We start from the raw sequence: 18,730 nt of genomic DNA, 5'->3' as shown, positions 1-18,730 counted from the left end.
AGAGGCATCCTCATAAGTCCCTGTTTCATCTACAACTCTAGTACTGAATTATCAATATTGTAAATAGGAATTTCGACAGCAAATAGCTGTGTGTCCAACTTCAGCTCAATTATTTGAAGCAGGGGACAACGCCTTCCTCTACCTGATTTGTCTATAACAAATCATGATAAAACATGATATTCAAGTAAATTAGAAAAGGTAATTAACCAACAGTATTTAAATAATGGTTTATGCATTTTTAGAACTGGTTGTGCAATAATTCCAGTAACAAGAGATCTCTTAGAGGCTGTATGGGACCCAGTTCTATTAGAGCTGTGGTTCTCAGCCTTTTTAGGACTCAAAAGGTACAACTCAGTGTCACCTCTTAGATTTCACTCAGTTTGAATACAGAAAAATTACAGCAATTCTTCTGTTACAAAAGAACTCGGAGCACTGCAGGTCAGAAATAGTTCCCATTTGAAATCTCTGCATTTATCTTGTAACTCATGTATAAGTGTCTGCACACTTAAGTCTTAACAGTGCACAGCAACCTGTTTGAGAACTACTGCTTTAAAAAAAAGCAACACCCCTTACAATTTTTACTGTCATCTTATTGAAAAGCTGAAATTAACTTACTACCAAAGCAATGGCCAATAGCTATGCATCAGGTCCACGCACTTAGATGGTCAGGATATACAACCATGAATTCCCAAATGAATGTTTAGCTTTCTCCTATGCATAGGTGTTTGTACCAGTGCTCCGAGTCAAGAAATTCACCTTTATTCATGAGGTGTGACAGAACCAGTTGCAGTTCTCACCAGAGATTCTAGATGCCATGCTGCTGCAAGTACCAATGCATGTTTTAAAGTCCCTTGGGAATGCTTCGTAAATGTAAGATTTCAACTGTTAGAAATGCATGGGTATTAAAATTCCATGCCTTTATTAATATGCAGCACTGTCATTAAACTCTTGCTTATTATACAAGTGTTGTAGTTGAGGAAGTTCAAACTACACACCAAACTTGGTTTGCCTGATTTTTCTTTTAAAAAAATATCTTCAAATATATTCTACTCCAATTCTGTATTAAAAGACTGAACATTGCAATATACTGTAGAGGTTAAACGGCTCCCAGATCATAAAACTGAGGACTAGGATGCATAATGCAGTGCATTACATATGCACAAAAAATTGCTCTGAAGTAAGTAATCTTATTAAATCACCAGCAAACATGCTAGAAGCGCCAATCCTGCACTTACCCTAGTGGGCTTTTTATAACTCTCACATTTAATTCAGGCAACTGCAGGGTTTGCCATATGAAGTACATATATTTAAACTTTGGAGGGTTTTTTACAATACTATCCCAGCAGCGTAGGTTACCAGCTCCATCCACAGAAACGATTATCCAACCATGAAAAGACAGCACAACATCAAATTCCTGTGTTTAGGCTAGATGCCCTATTAATTTGGTGTTAAGAGGCCCAAGTCCATCTGGTAAAGACACTACTCCTGTTTAAGTTTAGTATACAGACATTCACTTCAGCTTAGTCAAGTAAGCTTCCATTATATTTCCATAACAAATCAATAAAATCAGAGCTGTACTGCTTGGCAGCACAGCACACAGTAAGGAGACAGGCAATAAGTAATAAATTAGATTCAGTAAGATTGATGCCTGAGCTTCAAGAAGATCAGTTTGAGATGCTCTTTTTTGGCATGAGTACCTGATGTAAGGTTAGTCTTGCATTAAGAAACAGTGCTAGGCTCAGAGCTGCTTAAGAAGAAAGAAGAACTAGTTCTTTATTTTTGAAAGGCACTGCAATTGAAAACAGCATTAACACCCAACTGTTAATGTGAAAGTTTAACCAGAAAAGCAGTTGAAAGGCTGAATGCATCTCTGAATTAGTCAGCTCTTCATGAAAGATGATTATTTACAGAAAATATATTTTTCTTTTTGAAATTAGTGTCAAGGACAAGCTGTTAACAAATACTTTAACTTTTTTTTTTACTTGGACTTTTTCCTTATACTTCGAGTTATTTCTGCCATCAAAATTTTCCAATCTCAATTCAAAAGCTCTTAGAGACAGTATTTACCAAAACCCCTGCCAGATGTTAGATTTGTTGCACATTATGGGTGAATATTGGCATATTACAGTTTTGTCAGGCAACTGGCCACACAAGATACGGCTTTGAGGCATTTTTCACCCCATTTAGTTCATGGAAACATTACACGTGTGCCAATTCATTTATTATATTTTGTTGTGTAGGAGTTTATCATTATTAAGAGTCAGCCACTACTTCAAGTTTTTCAAGAACAAAACAAACACCACCATACACAATACAGTCTACTACTACTCAATGTGAATAGCAGTACAAACAAATCAACAAAGCAACCCCTCCAGGGAAAGGGTTTGTATTTTACTGGACCATGCAGTTGGGTCCAGTAAAAGATAAACACCCCTCCCCAATATCCTCGCCTCCCACATTTTCTGGATCATCATGGCTATAGCATCACTCCAAAAACATCTACTTTATTAATAAACTCCCACACCAAACAATCCTGACCACCATCTTACCCTCAAACAAGTTACAGGTAATGACTTGGCAGGCCTTGCATCTCGTAACATCTGTCAACTCTGCTATGGAACACTCTCTCCAAAAGAGGAGTCTACATAAGGTTTGGTTACATAAGCTCTGAACTGAGGTTGCTCCAAGTCACCGATGGAAACATTTTAATTTTTATTAAGTTGGTTTCAATTGATTTTATGGATAATCCCAGAATTTGCAGTTTCCGTGGTATCATGAAGTGCGCAAACCCTTAATTATATACTGTTAGCCAACATTTTAGATGAACAGAAATCAGTTCGTACAGCCAAAGAAAACCCAAGTTCACTCGAAAAAAGAAAAGATTCTGCTCTGCAACCAGCCCATCATTCGACAGTCCACAAGCCTTCTTTTTTCCATTTGAAGACCACTCTACTACTCACTTTGCATACCAGAATATTTACAAGGCTCTCTCAACTTTAAACCCACCTGGTTGATCTCCTTTTCTAGGTCTGGGCAGTCCTCAGACTTGCAACATAACTGGTTCCTGAAAACTGCGTCTTAAGCCAAAACATTGCAACTTGGAACCGTTTTCCCCATAGGAAACAATGCTATAAATGGGGATTGGTTCCTGAACCAAGGCCTGATACCCTACTTTCACCAAAAATAACCCAGAATTTTGTACTCAATCAATTATAGATGAGTCATATATAGCTACATTAATGCATTTATATTGTAAATAGCAATCATATTGATTTGGAAGGATTTCTTTGAGGTGACTTTGCTGGACTTTTTGAAGGGCTCTTGGTTGGACATTTTGAAAGGTTGTTGGCCAGAGTCTTCTCAGGAGTCTCGGCTGCAGGTTTTTCTAGAGTCTTGGCTGCTTTATTAAAGAAAGTGGCCAAGAAAGTTTGGACATATGGTTTGCTGGTGTGGCGCTGCATCAGATGAAGCATTGTAAAGTAGAAACTGAGGTCAAAATTTGAAACGGGGTGTCAATTTATAAACATTGTAAGTGCGAAACCTTGTCATTCAAAATTAAGTCAAGGACTGCCCATAAACTGAAAAACTGAGTTAGTAGCAACTTCAGATATTATACCTGCTTCCAAGCTCCAATCAGCCTTTGTGGTTTTATACACGACTGTCATTGCCATATTGAAGAATTGTATACAAGACCAATTACAGATGATGCACAAACTGAAAAGTAAAGGGTAGGTGAGAAACAAAAGTAACTTACTCCTCCTCCCTCCCCCCACCTTCTCAGTCTTGTGTGTTCCCTTAACTCTAGGAAATATACATTTCCCCCACAGAAGTTGCAACTCTTACATTGAGGATCTCCTTTAAGTTCAAAGGAATTACACTGGTGCAACCAGGAAGGCTATGGGCTTAAGTGTTAATGAGGACATCCAAAGGCAATGGGATTGTGTAGGTGTAGCTGACAATGCAAAGCCATTATTAATACTGACTAAGTGCAATCAATATGCAGCTTTACTGCATTCTCTAGACTGGGAGTTAGACACATACATCCCTACTTGTAAACTGAGTGAGTATATTTGATCCATTACTCACAGAATTATGTTAATGGCAGTATTTTTACACAGACACTTTTCAGAGTAAGACAGAACTTTAGACCAGTATTTCTATTCCCTGTTGCACTAAGATAAGAGTTCCACAAGAATGTGTTTTACTTGGCAAGAAACACTTCAATGCTAGATTTAACGACTGCAAATCCCAGACACCCAAATAGACCCCACTCATCCTGAACACAGAAACAAAACATTGGGTTTTCCAGGATGACTCCTACTAGCCACCCTCAAATGTACATTTCTGGGTTAGGAGCATGCACAGTAGGAACACTACCAACACGCCACATTTTTATTTTAGTATTAAAAAAAAATAATAAAAGTCAGCAGATAGCCAGAACTAACCTGTACACTTGTCACCACACTGCACAATTTACAGGTACATGACAACCAATTTGTTTCATCATGAAACTAATCAAGATTTGGACCATCTGAAGAGAGCAAGTCAAATCTTTATATAGCCTCTGTACACTAGTCAGATTTTTAAAAGAGAGAGAAAATGATTTTTTGCTTTTTTTTTAAGCTACCACCTTCATTTTCCACACCAAACAGCCCTCCTAAACTAAACTAAAATAAATAAATAAACAGCTCTGAACTCTTCCAGACTAGAGACCATCAAAAAAGGAGCTCTTCCTCCCAATATTGGTTCACCTGAAGCAAGTTTTATTCCTCTAAGAAAAAATCTCCTTTAAAGGCTGCTCAGCTAAAAAAAATTAAATTAAATTAAATTTAAAAAAAAAAGATGATATTTGTTCATTCATTATGGGTATGGGACCAGGAAAACCATTAGAAATAAGGACATGATATTTGAGCATAAAGGAGAGTGCCTCAAGAAGCATATATACTCCAAACATACATTTGCAGGAGAACCTTCTCCACCACTCAACAGCAACTGTTGTAAATCTTTCCACAGAACTAGAAAGTCTCTCCTCTCACACATTTACCACTGCCTTACCCATCTGTAAGGATTTCTCATACTGCATCACATACACAAATACCACATGCAAAATTACTTTTTCTGTCTAGGTGCTGACTGGTTGAAATATCAACATTTATCCTTCAATGTTAAGGATGTTAAGCCAGTCACCTGACAGATTAATATTACAGCAGTTACTGCATCTGTTTTCCTGGGTACTGCCTGCCATCTGACATTGGTTAGTGGCACTTACACTTAAGTAATGTGGCTACTCAAAAGAATCCTTATTCTTCCACAGGAAAACATAGTTAAAGTCTGTTATCAAGCATCTAACTACAGACCATGTTTGTTGTTGCTTCTATTGCATGTTCCTGAAACAATATTAAGTTTCTTGGCAAGACACACATACAAACCTTCAGCTAATTGGTCCCCCAGGTAGTTTCAGATGAGCTGTGCCCATCAGGAGTTCTTGATGCTCTCTATCCCTAGTAGCTTGTTACCAAAATACAGACCATTAGCTGTCACTCTACAGGTACAACATCAAATCAGAAGCTTAACATCACTCAAGTCACAAAATACTTTGATTAGCCTTAAGCTTATCCCTTATCCACCCGATTAGTGCCATTATGCAGGAACACATCCTTGCTTGCAAGGTCAAATTCATCCAGTATGGTTTTCAACAAACCACTTACTTTACTTAGCTTAAGTACTGAATCTGAATTGGTAGGCAGCTACTTCATATTGGGACTTTTTAGCAGCATATAGGAGGAATAAAGATGCTGCTCTAACACAGTGAACTCATATCAGAAGACAAACACTATGTACAATACACAGTATTTATTTGTTCCCCTATGATGGCGTTCCTCACAGGAATGCCTATTTGGTAAATGTATAAGACATTGCACAACAGCATCATACAAGTTAAGGTACAGCATAGTGCTCTGGGCTCATAGTTTAGCTGCTGTTCTATTTTCAGTTCTTCTTAAGAGAAGAAACACACACCTACCCATCACTATAGCATATGGGTAGTGGCAGGATACCCAAGCCTCTCTGTTGATTGGGGAAGGAAACAGCACTTCCACAACATGCAAATACAAAGCACAGCCACCACACTGCTTTCTTGCTTGTCACCAACGAGCACTTGAGCAGGTCACATCACTGCACCACACCTTTGCACATGCACTGAGGGAAGACTTAAAAATGCAGAGACAGAGCTCTTCACCAAACAGCTACAGTTCGTTACAGTTTCGTTAACCATAACCAGCTCATCCAGGAGATAAAGAAAAGCAAGCTTGTTCTTTCCCTGCAAGCCCTAAAGAAACATATTGCAGAGACCTGTTTCCTGCATCACAAGACTGGGTAAAGACTTATTTAAGACTGGGTGACAACTACAGCACATTGAATCTGTTCACCCGTGTCCCACTTGATGCCTTGACAACCTGAATAATGCCCTCACAGAAGCACAGGCTTTCCTGCCTGCATCCCAGCCTGTCTTCTTTGCTCTCCATCCCCTCCAGGAACAGCACAGCCCAACTGCAGACACCTCCTCAGCCTGATGAAGGCTATGGACCCCAGAAAACTTGCCCGGAACGAATTCCTCCAACTCTCTGGGTCGGTCTCATAAAAGTGACCCAGAGCCTCGCCACCTTACAGAAGCTGCAAGAGGTTTTCTTCAGCCAGGGAAGACCGGCCAAGCAGCACGGACACACGGGGGAGGGGAGGGGGTTGGTTTCCCTGCTAGAGAGAGTAGCAGCAGCGGCTGCTCTCCTCCCTGCCTCGCCCCTAAGGCGGGAGAGGCCGCTGCTGCTGAACCAGGACCTGAGCCCAAACGGGACGTACATCTTCCCCCCTCCCCCAGCAACCCCCCACCCCAGCTACTTACTCAGGGCAGCCCCATGGCTCCGCTCGCCGCCCCAGCGCCCCCCTCCCCGCCCCGCCCCGCGGCCTACCCTACTCCGGGGCGGCCTGCACTACTGAGCCGCCGGGTCTCGGCAGCGTCCACTAGGGGCGGGGCCTGAGGGGAGGGGGGGCTTCATAGGGCCACTTCCTGCCCGCGCCACGTGACCCGCGCCATATAAGGGGCGGCGGTGGGGGCTCGGCGGCAGTATGCGCGCGGTTGGTGGCGGCTGAGGCGCTGCAGCCATGGTGAAGGAGGAATGTAAGGCGCTGCTGGATGCGCTTAACAAGGTAGCCGCCTGCTACCGCCACATGGTGCTGACCATCGGGGGCACGGCGGACTCGCAGAACCTGCGGGAGGAGCTGAGGAAAACCCGGCAGAAAGCTCAGGAGCTGGCGGTAGCCAACAGGAACAAGCTGACGGGCGTGCTGAAGGACAAGACGGTGAGCAAGGAGGACAAGGCGGAGTTTGAGAGGCTGTGGGTCATCTTCTCCACCTGCCTGGAGATCCTGGAAGTCGACATGCGGCGGGCCCTGGAGCTGGGCCACGAGTTCCCCCTCAACGTCCCCAAGAAGCACCTGATCCAGACGGGGATGAGCGGGGGCACGTCGGGAGTGGCTGCCCGGGCCATGAGCGTCCAGAACATGAAGTACGAGGCTGACCACAACATCGACGTGGTGGATTTGAAAGACCTAGAAAAGGAGATCAACCAGGTGGGGGAGATGATGTATGAGATGGAGATGAAGGTGAACGTCCCCCACTGGACAGTAGAAGCCAAGCAGGACCCTGGGGCTGAACTGAAATCCACCGTTAGTATGGGCGCCTCCTCCATGGGCATGATCTCTGTGGAGGAGAACAAATCCTTCTGCGATATCAGCAAGGTCTTGGCAGGTGTGATTTTCTCTGCAGTGCTCATTATCGCTATCGTTCTGGCCGTGTGTGTAGTAAAACTCTCCTAAAATGGCCTCGCTGCTCACCGGTGGGTTTTTTGTGTGTGGCAGGATTTGTTTTGGGAAAGTCTCCTGGAAAAGCTGAGAACTGAAATTGTGACTTGAATGCACACGCACACCTGAAAAACCTTTTGGGTCGCATAATGATATTGCGTACCTAGGGTTTGTGCACTTTTAGCTTTAAAGGGGGAATAACGCTGTAGAGCATCCTACAGAATAAGACTCATTTTCTGGGCTAGTCATGGTTAACTGGATGAAGCCCCAAGGGTATTATCGGTACTGGCTATAAGAGGGATTTGTCTGCTATTAATAGATGACGATTCCCAGTAGCCTGAATTTCATGCTCTTCAATAGGTTCTGATGTCTGCGGCTGGTCCCATGTTTACAATGTCTAGGGAACATCCCAGAATTTGGGGATTAGGATGTACATATATAGGGCAGTATTGATGGAGCAATTTTGCTCCCCTCCCCAAACGCACAGGGTTTTCTGGCACAAGAAGTGAGCAAATCCCAGTAAGAAGATGTAAACTATCTATTTTTTATCTTAATCTTTAGGGGTTTAAGTCTAGGAGACTCTGCAAGCAATGTTTGATACCAAATACTGTCTGTAGGTTGGCACTGCTCCTACAGAATCCAGTTGCACTTCTTGGTCTAGCATACATTAATAACCACTGTAGTGAATCCAAAACTGCAGAAAAAGGATGGAGAGCAATTTCTATGGAGAGATATTAACAGACTTCATCCTCTTCTCCCAAATGCATTTTTTTCTCCTTGCAGGAAAGCTCCTTCTTGCCACTTTCTCAAATCTTTTTTTCCACTAACTACCAAATGTAAAATTCAGCATTTCCCTGAAGTCAGACAACAGGGGACTTTTTTTTTTTTTATTACATTGCAGTAAACTAACAAAGTTAAACTTGACATTCCAGCTTGCCTGCCTCAGATCCTGTAGCACTAATAGAGGTCTAATCTCACATTGATGGGTAGGGATTGTGCAGCTCTCATTTGTGGTAAGAAGATTTATATATGTATATACAGGACTAAAGGAAAATGGAACAGCTGGGCTCAGATCTCCATTTCTTTCTTGCCTGACTTCAGGCCCCTCTGAAAAGAGTGGCCACTGCACAGTTGGCTCTAGAGTTGGTAAAAGTGAGCAGATACGCCGGTAGGGTGGAGGTGGGAAGGAAAGAGTGGAAAAACAAAATGTGAAAATTTACTTTGACTTCCTTTTCTTTTTAACTGCTAATGCTTTCACTTCTGAGAGCGCACTTAAAATCTTGGAAGACAATTCCTGTGTGATCTTGCACCAAAAGCATACATCACTTTTTATATTTTATATTAATTTTATTTTATTTATGTATGTATTTGTATTTTTTAAAAAAACCAAGTCCCTACTGTTTTTAAGACAAACCCTTTCTGACCCAGTTGAAAATCTTTGGGCATACGACAAAGTGCCACAGACATGCATGGCACTTGACAGACAAGTCCTTGTGCTATAAGGTTAACAATGCAAAATTATTTATGGCTCCTTTGTATTAAAGATGAAATGTTGATAAAAATTGCCTAGTGCTCTCCACAGATCTGACCAATCTGTCTACAAGTCATCAAATATTGTGAGGTAAATTAATAAATCAGCTTGGCACCATGCTTTTAAATTTTTGTGAATCCTATGAATGAAATGTATTGTGAAAACTACAAATAATTTTGTCTGAAAAATAAAACTTTTATCTTTTTTTAAACTGAGGATTACTAGGGATGAACTTGAAAATGAGTCGAGTCATGTATGTCACATAATAAGGATGTGGATGGATTTGGCTCAAAATGTTACCATGCATTTTGCACATGGATCCAGCTCAGACTATCTTTTGGTTTGGGAGGGTGAAATTGCAGCTACACAGTTGGTTTGGTGTTTTGGGGGGGGCAGGGTTTGTTGGTTTGTTTTGGGGTTTTTTGTTTGTTTTTTAATTAAAGCATTACACTTCACCAACTCCAAAGGGATGTTTCTGTATTTGGTTAACTTTTGAGTACACTAAAGTTACAAACTCTATTGTCAAATACAAAACAAGCTTCTGTTTATGGTGCTATTGCTTCAGTCTGGCTAGATACAGGCTTGCAGAAATTGCTGTGCATTTTAATTAGGCTGGCTGAAAATTAGTTTTTCTTTACAAGATTACAGGCTACCCCCACCTTTCTAGAAAACTTAGCAAAAGCTACAGGAAAATGTAACTCTCTGGCTTTGGATTGCTGCCACAAGTCAGTAAGGATTTAAAAATATTGTTCACTATTTGCACATTTGCATCATTCAGTTTACAAAGAACTTAATGAAATCTAAGTCCTCATGTTTTCATTGCACACCTAATAGCTTTCTTCAGCTCAACTGATTTTGGTGAACACTTTAAAGGTCCAAGGATAACTATCTGGTAGGTTAAATAAGTGGGAGCACATAACAATTTATGCCATGATATCTAAAGACCTGAAATGAGTGGTTTGTGTACAAATGCTTTAACCCTAAACAATTCCACGTATTAACCTGAGGTTCATTTCTGAATGAGTCATAAATCTACAGTAAACTGTGATGCACCATATTCTCTTGCTTTGAGTATAAAGGATCCAGTCATTCACGTTTTCACATGAGTAGCCCTAGTGGTAGTCTCTCTTATGCCAGTCTAGTTGCTTGTGCAAATAACTTTTTCTGAGAAACTAGAGTATAGTTTGAAAAGATGGGAACTCCTTTGTCACAATATAAACTGCAGCTATACACTTCACTGCTGTGCCTGTTTTTCAGCAATATCAGGATGGTCAGATGGGCTTACATTAGAGAATGTGAAATTAAAAGATGAACTAGAAGTCTGACACGATTGATACCTTCTAACTAGCTGATCCTCAGAATTAATCTAAAATTAAATGAAATGCAATGGTATGCACAATATGATACAGGCCATGAGCAAGTGCATAGACAAAATTTAAATGATGCAAAAAAGCACCCATTTAAAAGACATTTTCCCCTAACACTTATTATTAGAGTACAGTATTTTAAATTTGTATAGCTTTTTCTGGACTAAATAATAGTTAAATACCACTGCTCATGGCTATACTTGAAGCCAACAAGGGACAGATCCTAATCTCAGCACCACATCTAAATCTTTGCCTGTGTTCCTGCTCATGTTGGTAGCAACCTTTAGTCCAGTGGTTCTTACTTTTTGCTGTGATGTGCTGCTGGGAGCAGAGTGCAGTGGTGGCCCAGGGGTGGGGGAGCTCCCAGCATGCCTCATCATTTGTGTGCAGCACTGCTGGCATTGCCTCTGTGACCCAAGGTTGGGACCTGCTGCTCTAGCCCCTTCCATATGGATATTAACCTCAAAAGAAAGTTTTGAACTTAATTCTTGCTGCTACCATAAGCTTCTCTTTATTAATGTAGGCTGCCTTCTTGTAAAGAAGAACTTTACAAATAAAAATATTTAATTAGGAGAATGATGCAGTGACCAAACTGAAAGACTTCAAATACAAATTACAACTTATTCATCCACCTAAAACCTTTTACAATTAAAAATATGATTTAAGCTATTACATTGGTTTTATGTGGAACAAATTGAGCCTTGTTTTAAATTAGAAGCCTGTTTGCTTTAGAGCCTTGGTTTTTCAGTCTAGGAATGAATGAACTTTGGAATTGGGATTGGAAAAGGAAATGGAGAATACTTTTGTAAATAAAACTATTACAAAATAAAGCTTTAAAAAAATTTACATTAATGGTGTGTGACAAAGAAGTATTGACTGATGCTGATCAGGGTCTACAAAGTGTCACTGTGTTCAGTAAAAAAGAAGATGCACTTTGATGAATTTATATCTCGGGTTCTAATTTTAAATACTTGTCTTATCCATATTGCATATCTGTTTTAGTATGACTCTGTGAAACAAAATCTCATATCTGAATGGAGCAACTTTGTTCTGCTTGTGCATGGATGACACTTTCTATATTTGGAGTAAAACTTGTTACTGTCACTATTTATAATTCAAAATAAAGTATGTTTTTATAACTAACTAGTTGACTCGGAGCAGTAACTTAAGAAAAACCCAAACAAATAGCTGAAAGATGTCTGAAGTGTAATGTATATTTGGACAACAAGCTCTTTAAACAAGACGGTCTATTCCAGTCTAAGGAATATGACTGATCTCAAAAAAATAATTTCTGGCTCCAGATATGTTGTTATTAATTTATCAACACAATGTCAAAGCTGTTAATTTATCAAAACTATTACTATTATAAAAGCAATATCACTGCTTAGGATATTTAAAACTAGAGTGGACTAATAAACCATTGATTCTGAGGTCCCAAATTATCTACTCCTTAATTAAGCAATGGATGAAGAGATGCATGGGAATGGGTGAAGATAGCGATGGCAACCAAGGGCCTCTATGGCTTGTAGTACTAAGAAACTTGCTGACTTAAGCAAAGCTCTCATTGACTGAAATGAATATTTCTTGCTTGCTTTTATGACTACAAAAGTAGTCTCTGTTACATAAATAACAGCAACAACAGCATCTAAATTCTAAACTTGATAGTATTTATTCTGAGACTCAATTGCAGTGCACAAAGTACCTGCATTCACCTACTGGAACAGACTTACCAAGTGGACACAGAATACTAATGAAATTGGTTCATCTTATGTTATAAAATTGACTACAGCACGAAACTTATGTTCTCATGAACGTGAGGTAGATTGAAGTCTTAGCATTCAATGCATGGAATTCTGTAAAATATTTTCTAATCTGAATGAAATTATTTCAAATAACAAAACTGAGCAAACTATGTAATGCCCATTATTTGTAACCTGAAATGTTTATTCATAAGCTTTTCTAAAAAAATATACTGAAGAATAACCATACACCTAAATATTTAAATGTTTATGAAACTCCTAAACAACATACTTACCCCCTTCACAGATGTTCATTATATAAACAGACATTTAGGAAGACTGTTGGATTATAATTCTCTAAATGCGTTTGCGCAATACGATTATGTTAGTCTCTTAATGCAGGCTGAGTTCTGAACAGAGCAGTATGTCTACCTCTGATCAGTCATTTGCTGTTGTAAGAATAAAGTAAAAGTGGGATTAAGGAATGATTGTTACATCTCGCATGTATTTGAGCAACAGCGGAGGAATCCTACTGATAGCTTTTTCCCAGTGTTGGATGGATAAAAGAAGGTAAAATAAAATGTGTGGGGCAAATATGTAAATAATTTTGTGACAGTCAAGCATGACTTTTAAAAACATTCTTACACTATTATATGATGTTTATATTGTATTTAACTTGAGACCTTTCTTGAAAAGGACTTTGGAGCTCTAGTTTTACTGTTAGCACCACCCCCCCACTCCACCCTCCCACACACACACAGGGGTGGGGGTAGGTGGATGGGAGCATCAGTGCTCTGTGACCTGAACTATCTTTTTCTGATTAATTTAGTACAAAATGATTTATATATTACGGACTTCACAATAGACTGGCTCCAGAAGTTTCCCAGAAACTGGTCCCAGAGGGACAGATTTTTGCACCCCATTTGGCTGCCCAACACTGCTTTGATGATGCACTGCAGTTGGAAAACTAGTGTAACTAGCTACCTGGGAGTTTGCAGTGTTTAAAATTAAACCTCAGACGGAATACTGCTGATCTAAAGGCTTTTTTTTTTTTTGCATCTTATCCTGCTGCCCAGTGAGGGTGGCATTCACAAGGAGAAGTTGTGGTTGGTTTGTCTTTGGAACTACATGGGCAGTCAGATGCGAATTACAAGAACACCAAAAGCTAGACTGGACTTCAACGAGGTCTAAAATCCAAGGTTGGCCAAATATAGATGTTCTGCCCTTCCAGATTAACAGCTCATAATCTGGACTAGAATGCATATTGTGGCATTCTGCCAGTGAGAGAACTTCTGCTACAATTTCTCTGACTCAGTATACGGATAAATGTTTTGGCCTTCTGTCTACCTTGAGATTCAGTCTAGTCAACATGGCATTTACTTAGTGAGACAGGTCACTGTCACTGAAATCCATGCATACTTGTCATGTAACAGACATTTTTTTTTTAAGCTTGACCTGTGTCATGTGATGGGAATAAAAAAATTCCAGTTGAATCCCTAGGCAGCATTCCAGCTTTTTGCTGTACTATATATAATTTATTAATATATAAATTCAGCCATTACTTGTGGCCTTTTTAATATACATAGGCAGCTGCAGTATTGCTGATGTCAGACGTTTGGAAATTGTGGATATGACCACAGATTATCACTATGTTCATTTAAAGATAATGGCATTTAAAAAATAACAACTTTGGGTTGGTTTTATTTGCCTTTTTTGAGCTTTGATGATTCACATTTTCTAGGTTTTCTCTAAATAACGACTAGAAGGTGCTGTTTTTTTTCACTGTGTTATTTATTGGATGATCCAGCCATTAATGATCCAGCACATGAAGCTGAGGGCCTTTGCTGGTGCCACACCACAAGTGGGTGGGCTTTGCTAGTACCGTGCCACAGCCAGACAGTTGCGTGGGGGCTTTGCCTGTTGTGTGGCTGGGTAGCAGGGAGAAGCAGCGATAGTGGTCTGGGTCAAAAGTACCAGCCCGCTGGGGACTCAAGCCAGATACATCCAGCCCGCCACTCCAAAAAGCTTGCCTACCTGTGACCAAGAATAGTGTCAAAATTATTATATCTTAATTATTTGTATAATCCTGAAGAACCCATACACATAAAACAACCCCATATAAAGAAAGAGATTAAAATATAAAGCTCAAATACTTCTGATTTACAAAATGTCTGAGTAATATTGAGCTTATGGAAGTTAATAATCTGTTATCCATGTACTTGTATAAAACATTTTGCATATATAGTCAAATATATTGTTGCACTTTTGACTTCAAATACCATTCTTTTACTGGCCCCAATATTTACTTACTCAGGTATTATTTATGCATACTAATAGTCATTCAATTAAATGGAAAATTTTACATAAAGAGTATTTAAGTAAAGTTAATAGAATTATATCTATAATTTGCAATTTGCATGAGTGAAATAATCCGTTATGCCTTGGTTGGAAATAGAGCATATTTCCCTTCTTGTTAATGTTATCTACAACCCAGTTTTGTGATCTACTTTAATTTAGCTAGAATATAATTTACTACACATCTAGCTAATTAGCTTTCACATGTAGGCACTCACCACAGTGTTGACCACAGTATAAGAACCTACATGAAATAGAATCAGTTTTAAATGATTTTACATTTATGCATATTTGCACCTCAAATTCCTCTTTGGAAAAAATATTTAAAAAGATTATTTTCTAAAAGAAAATATGAGCTATATTTTTTATAACATAACTAGAGTTTCGTTACCTGCTAACAGTCAAATCCATCTGTGGGGTAACTGCTTTACTATAGTGGGTTTTCATTAGGAATGTATTTGTCTTAAGAATATTTTCTTATTAATGGTAATAATCAGTGGGTGCGTCTACACGTTCATTAATGCGCCATAGTTACATCACATTAAGTTTAGTACTTAACCAAGTACTAAATCAATGCTCAGTAACTTTCACTACTGTGCAGTAGCACCAGTGCACAGGTTTTTAGTGATGCTAACTGTGCACTAGCCTAATACTACTGAGCAGTGGCATATTAGCTTGGTTTTTGCCCAGCATGCTACTGCACAGTCTTATTAAGCTTCTGCGCAGTTAGTGTCTTGTGCCCAAGGTCTAGTTTTTTGCTAGTTTCTGTAACCATTTCTGCATCTTTCACTGAATTTTTTTTCCTTAGCCATTCCAACAAAATAATCTTCTGGATAGTCACTTCACATACATCTTTTACACCTCTAGGTACAAATAATGGTCTATTGATACTAGTGTCCTACTGTATTCTTGAGGCAAGGTTTTTATGTGATACCTTTTATTGGACCAGCCGTATGGCTGGGAGAGCAGGAGGCCAGGCCCTCCAAGAAACCCTGAGCTGGGGACCCCAAGAAAATCCCCTCTGCTCCTTGGAAGAAAGCAGTGAAGCCCAGTAAGGGCTGGAGACTTACCTTGTGGCACCACAGGGATGGCGGCAGCAGCAGTGGAGCAGCCAGGACCTTGTGCACAGCCCTGCTACATAAGCTTCTGCTCTCTGCACATTGAGGGATGCCAGAGAGCCACTGGTAAAACTGGACATCCAGTGGGGCTGGCAGGAAAAGCGGGAGAGGCGCTCGCATGGATCCAGGAGCAAAATTGCAGCAATGGCACGCTAAAGACTGGCAAGGGAGCCAGTGGTAGAGGAGTCTTATAGTTTCATAGTTTCATAGTAGCTAGAGTCGGAAGGGACCTAGGTAGATCATCTAGTCCGACCCCCTGCCTTGGCAGGAAAGAGCACCGGGGTCAGATGACCCCGGCAAGGTGCTCATCTAACTTCCTTTTAAAAATCCCCAGGCTAGGAGCCTGCACCACTTCCCCTGGAAGCTGGTTCCAGGCCCTAGCCGCCCTGACTGTGAAGTAGCGCCTCCTAATATCTAATCTAAACTTACCCTCCGCCAGCTTGTGACCGTTATTCCTGGTCACTCCTGGCAGTGCACGGGGGAACAGGGACTCCCCCAATACCTGCTGATCCCCCCTGACCAGTTTGTAGCAGGCCACAAGGTCCCCCCTTAACCTTCTCTTGTGGAGGCTAAACAGGTTCAGGTCCCGTAGCCTCTCCTCATAAGGCTTGCCCTGCTGACCCCTGATCATATGAGTGGCCCTCCTCTGGACTCTTTCCATATCGTCCACGTCCCTCTTGAAGTGTGGCGCCCAGAACTGGACGCAGTACTCCAGCTGCGGCCTGACCAGTGCCGCATAGAGGGGGAGGATCACCTCCCTGGACCTGCTCGAGATGCATCTGTGGATGCATGACAGGGTACGGTTGGCCTTCTTGACTGCCTCCCCACACCGCCGGCCCATGTTCATCGTGGAGTCAGTGACGACTCAAAGATCCTTTTCCGTCTCCGTGCTGGCAAGAGGGGAGTTCCCCAACCTGTAACTGTGGTGCCGGTTCTTCCTCCCCATGTGCAACACCTTGCACTTATCAGCGTTAAACCCCATCCTATTCTCATCCGCCCACCGTTGCAACCTGTCAAGGTCAGCTTGTAGCCTATTGCACCCTTCTAGTGCACCCACATCCCCCCACATCTTAGTGTCATCAGCAAACTTGAACAGGGTGCTTTCTACCCCGTCATCCAAGTCACTGATGAAGATGTTGAACAGTGCAGGCCCGAGGACCGAGCCCTGCGGAACCCCACTGCCCACGTCCTTCCAGGTCGAGAAGAACCCATCCACTACCACCCTCTGGGTGCGGCCCTCCAACCAGTTGGCGACCCATTTGACCGTGTGGGCATCGACACCACAGTCTCCCAGCTTTTTGATGAGGACAGGGTGAGAGACAGTGTCGAAAGTGGACACGCCGGAGGGCAGGGAACAGCTGCAAGCAGACCTGGACAGGTTAGACAAGTGGGCAGAAAACAACAGAATGCAGTTCAACAAGGAGAAATGCAAAGTGCTGCATCTAGGGAGGAAAAATGTCCAGCACACCTACAGCCTAGGAAATGACCTGCTGGGTGGCACGGAAGTGGAAAGGGATCTTGGAGTCCTAGTAGACTCCAAGATGAACATGAGTCGGCAGTGTGACGAAACCATCAGAAAAGCCAATGGCACTTTATCGTGCATCAGCAGATGCATGACAAATAGGTCCAAGGAGGTGATACTTCCCCTCTATCGGGCGCTGGTCAGACCGCAGCTGGAGTACTGCGTGCAATTCTGGGCGCCGCACTTCAAGAAAGATGCGGATAACCTGGAGAGGATCCAGAGAAGGGCCACTCGTATGGTTAAGGGCCTGCAGGCCAAGCCCTATGAGGAGAGATTAGAGAAACTGGACCTTTTCAGCCTCCGCAAGAGAAGGTTGAGAGGCGACCTGGTGGCTGCCTATAAGTTCGTCAGGGGGGCACAGAAGGGAATTGGTGAGTATTTATTCACCAAGGCGCCCCCAGGGGTTACAAGAAATAATGGCCACAAGCTGGAGGAGAGCAGATTTAGATTAGATATTAGGAGGAACTTCTTCACAGTTCGAGTGGCCAAGGTCTGGAACGGGCTCCCAAGGGAGGTGGTGCTCTCCCCTACCCTGGGGGTATTCAAGAGAAGGTTGGATGTGTATCTAGCTGGGGTAATGTAGGCCCAGCACTCTTTCCTGCTTATGCAGGGGGTCGGACTCGATGATCTATTAAGGTCCCTTCCGACCCTAGCATCTATGAATCTATGAATCTATGAAAGCCTTCCGGAAGTCCAGAAAGACTACATCCACAGCAACCCCTGCGTCTAATGATTTGGTGACCTGATCGTAAAAGGCCACCAGGTTGGTCTGACAAGACCTGCCACTGATGAACCCATGTTGGTTGCCCCTGAGCGTGCATTCCCCCGCAAGGCCCTCCTGGATGTGTGCCAGGATAATTTTTTCAAAGAGCTTACCCGGGATTGAGGTAAGACTAACTGGCCTGTAATTTCCCGAGTCCTCTTTTTTTCCCTTTTTGAAGATAGGGACCACATTGGCCCTCTTCCAGTCCTCCGGCACCTCGCCAGAGCACCACGAGTGCTCATAGAGCCGCGCCAGGGGTCCCACAATGACCTCGGCCAGTTCCTGTAGAACCCTAGGGTGAAGATCGTCCGGACCAGCGGACTTGAACACGTCCAGCCTCTCCAGAAGTACCCTAACTAACTCCTCGCTAACCCCTGGCCCAGGCGTGTCTCTCCCGGGGCCCGAGGGGGGCCCAGCAGGGAGGTGGCTGAACTGGTCCCTACTTAGGAAGACAGAGGCAAAGAAATCGTTAAATATG

General features: G+C 41.9%; 2 protein-coding genes across 8 annotated transcripts in view; one reads left to right on the top strand and one right to left on the bottom strand.

The window, feature by feature from the left end:
• Positions 1-7,034, bottom strand: part of ANKRD27 (ankyrin repeat domain 27) — a 77,260-nt gene extending 70,226 nt beyond the window's left edge. For 4 of the 7 annotated variants that reach the window (XM_090062379.1, XM_090062374.1, XM_090062380.1 and 1 more), the window contains exon 1: positions 6,899-7,034. The gene's annotated coding sequence lies outside the window, so the exon portion shown is untranslated. Of the gene's footprint in view, positions 1-3,616; positions 3,715-6,898 lie in introns of those variants that run through there. The other 3 variants (XM_090062375.1, XM_090062381.1, XM_090062376.1) reach the window with 3 other exon arrangements.
• Positions 7,035-7,114: 80 nt separating this feature from the next.
• On the top strand, positions 7,115-11,789 carry RGS9BP (regulator of G protein signaling 9 binding protein). The gene has a single exon (XM_090062520.1). The coding sequence runs from the start codon at positions 7,159-7,161 to the stop codon at positions 7,870-7,872; it is 714 nt and encodes a 237-aa protein (XP_089918646.1). The 5' UTR covers positions 7,115-7,158; the 3' UTR covers positions 7,873-11,789.
• Positions 11,790-18,730: the final 6,941 nt, after the last annotated feature.

The sequence above is a fragment of the Crocodylus siamensis genome, chromosome 9 (assembly GCF_052110815.1).
Source record: "Crocodylus siamensis isolate JL-2025a chromosome 9, ASM5211081v1, whole genome shotgun sequence".
Taxonomy (NCBI): domain Eukaryota; kingdom Metazoa; phylum Chordata; order Crocodylia; family Crocodylidae; genus Crocodylus; species Crocodylus siamensis.
Note: the sequence above shows the minus strand (reverse complement) of the source record. Positions and strands in the feature narration are given on the sequence as shown.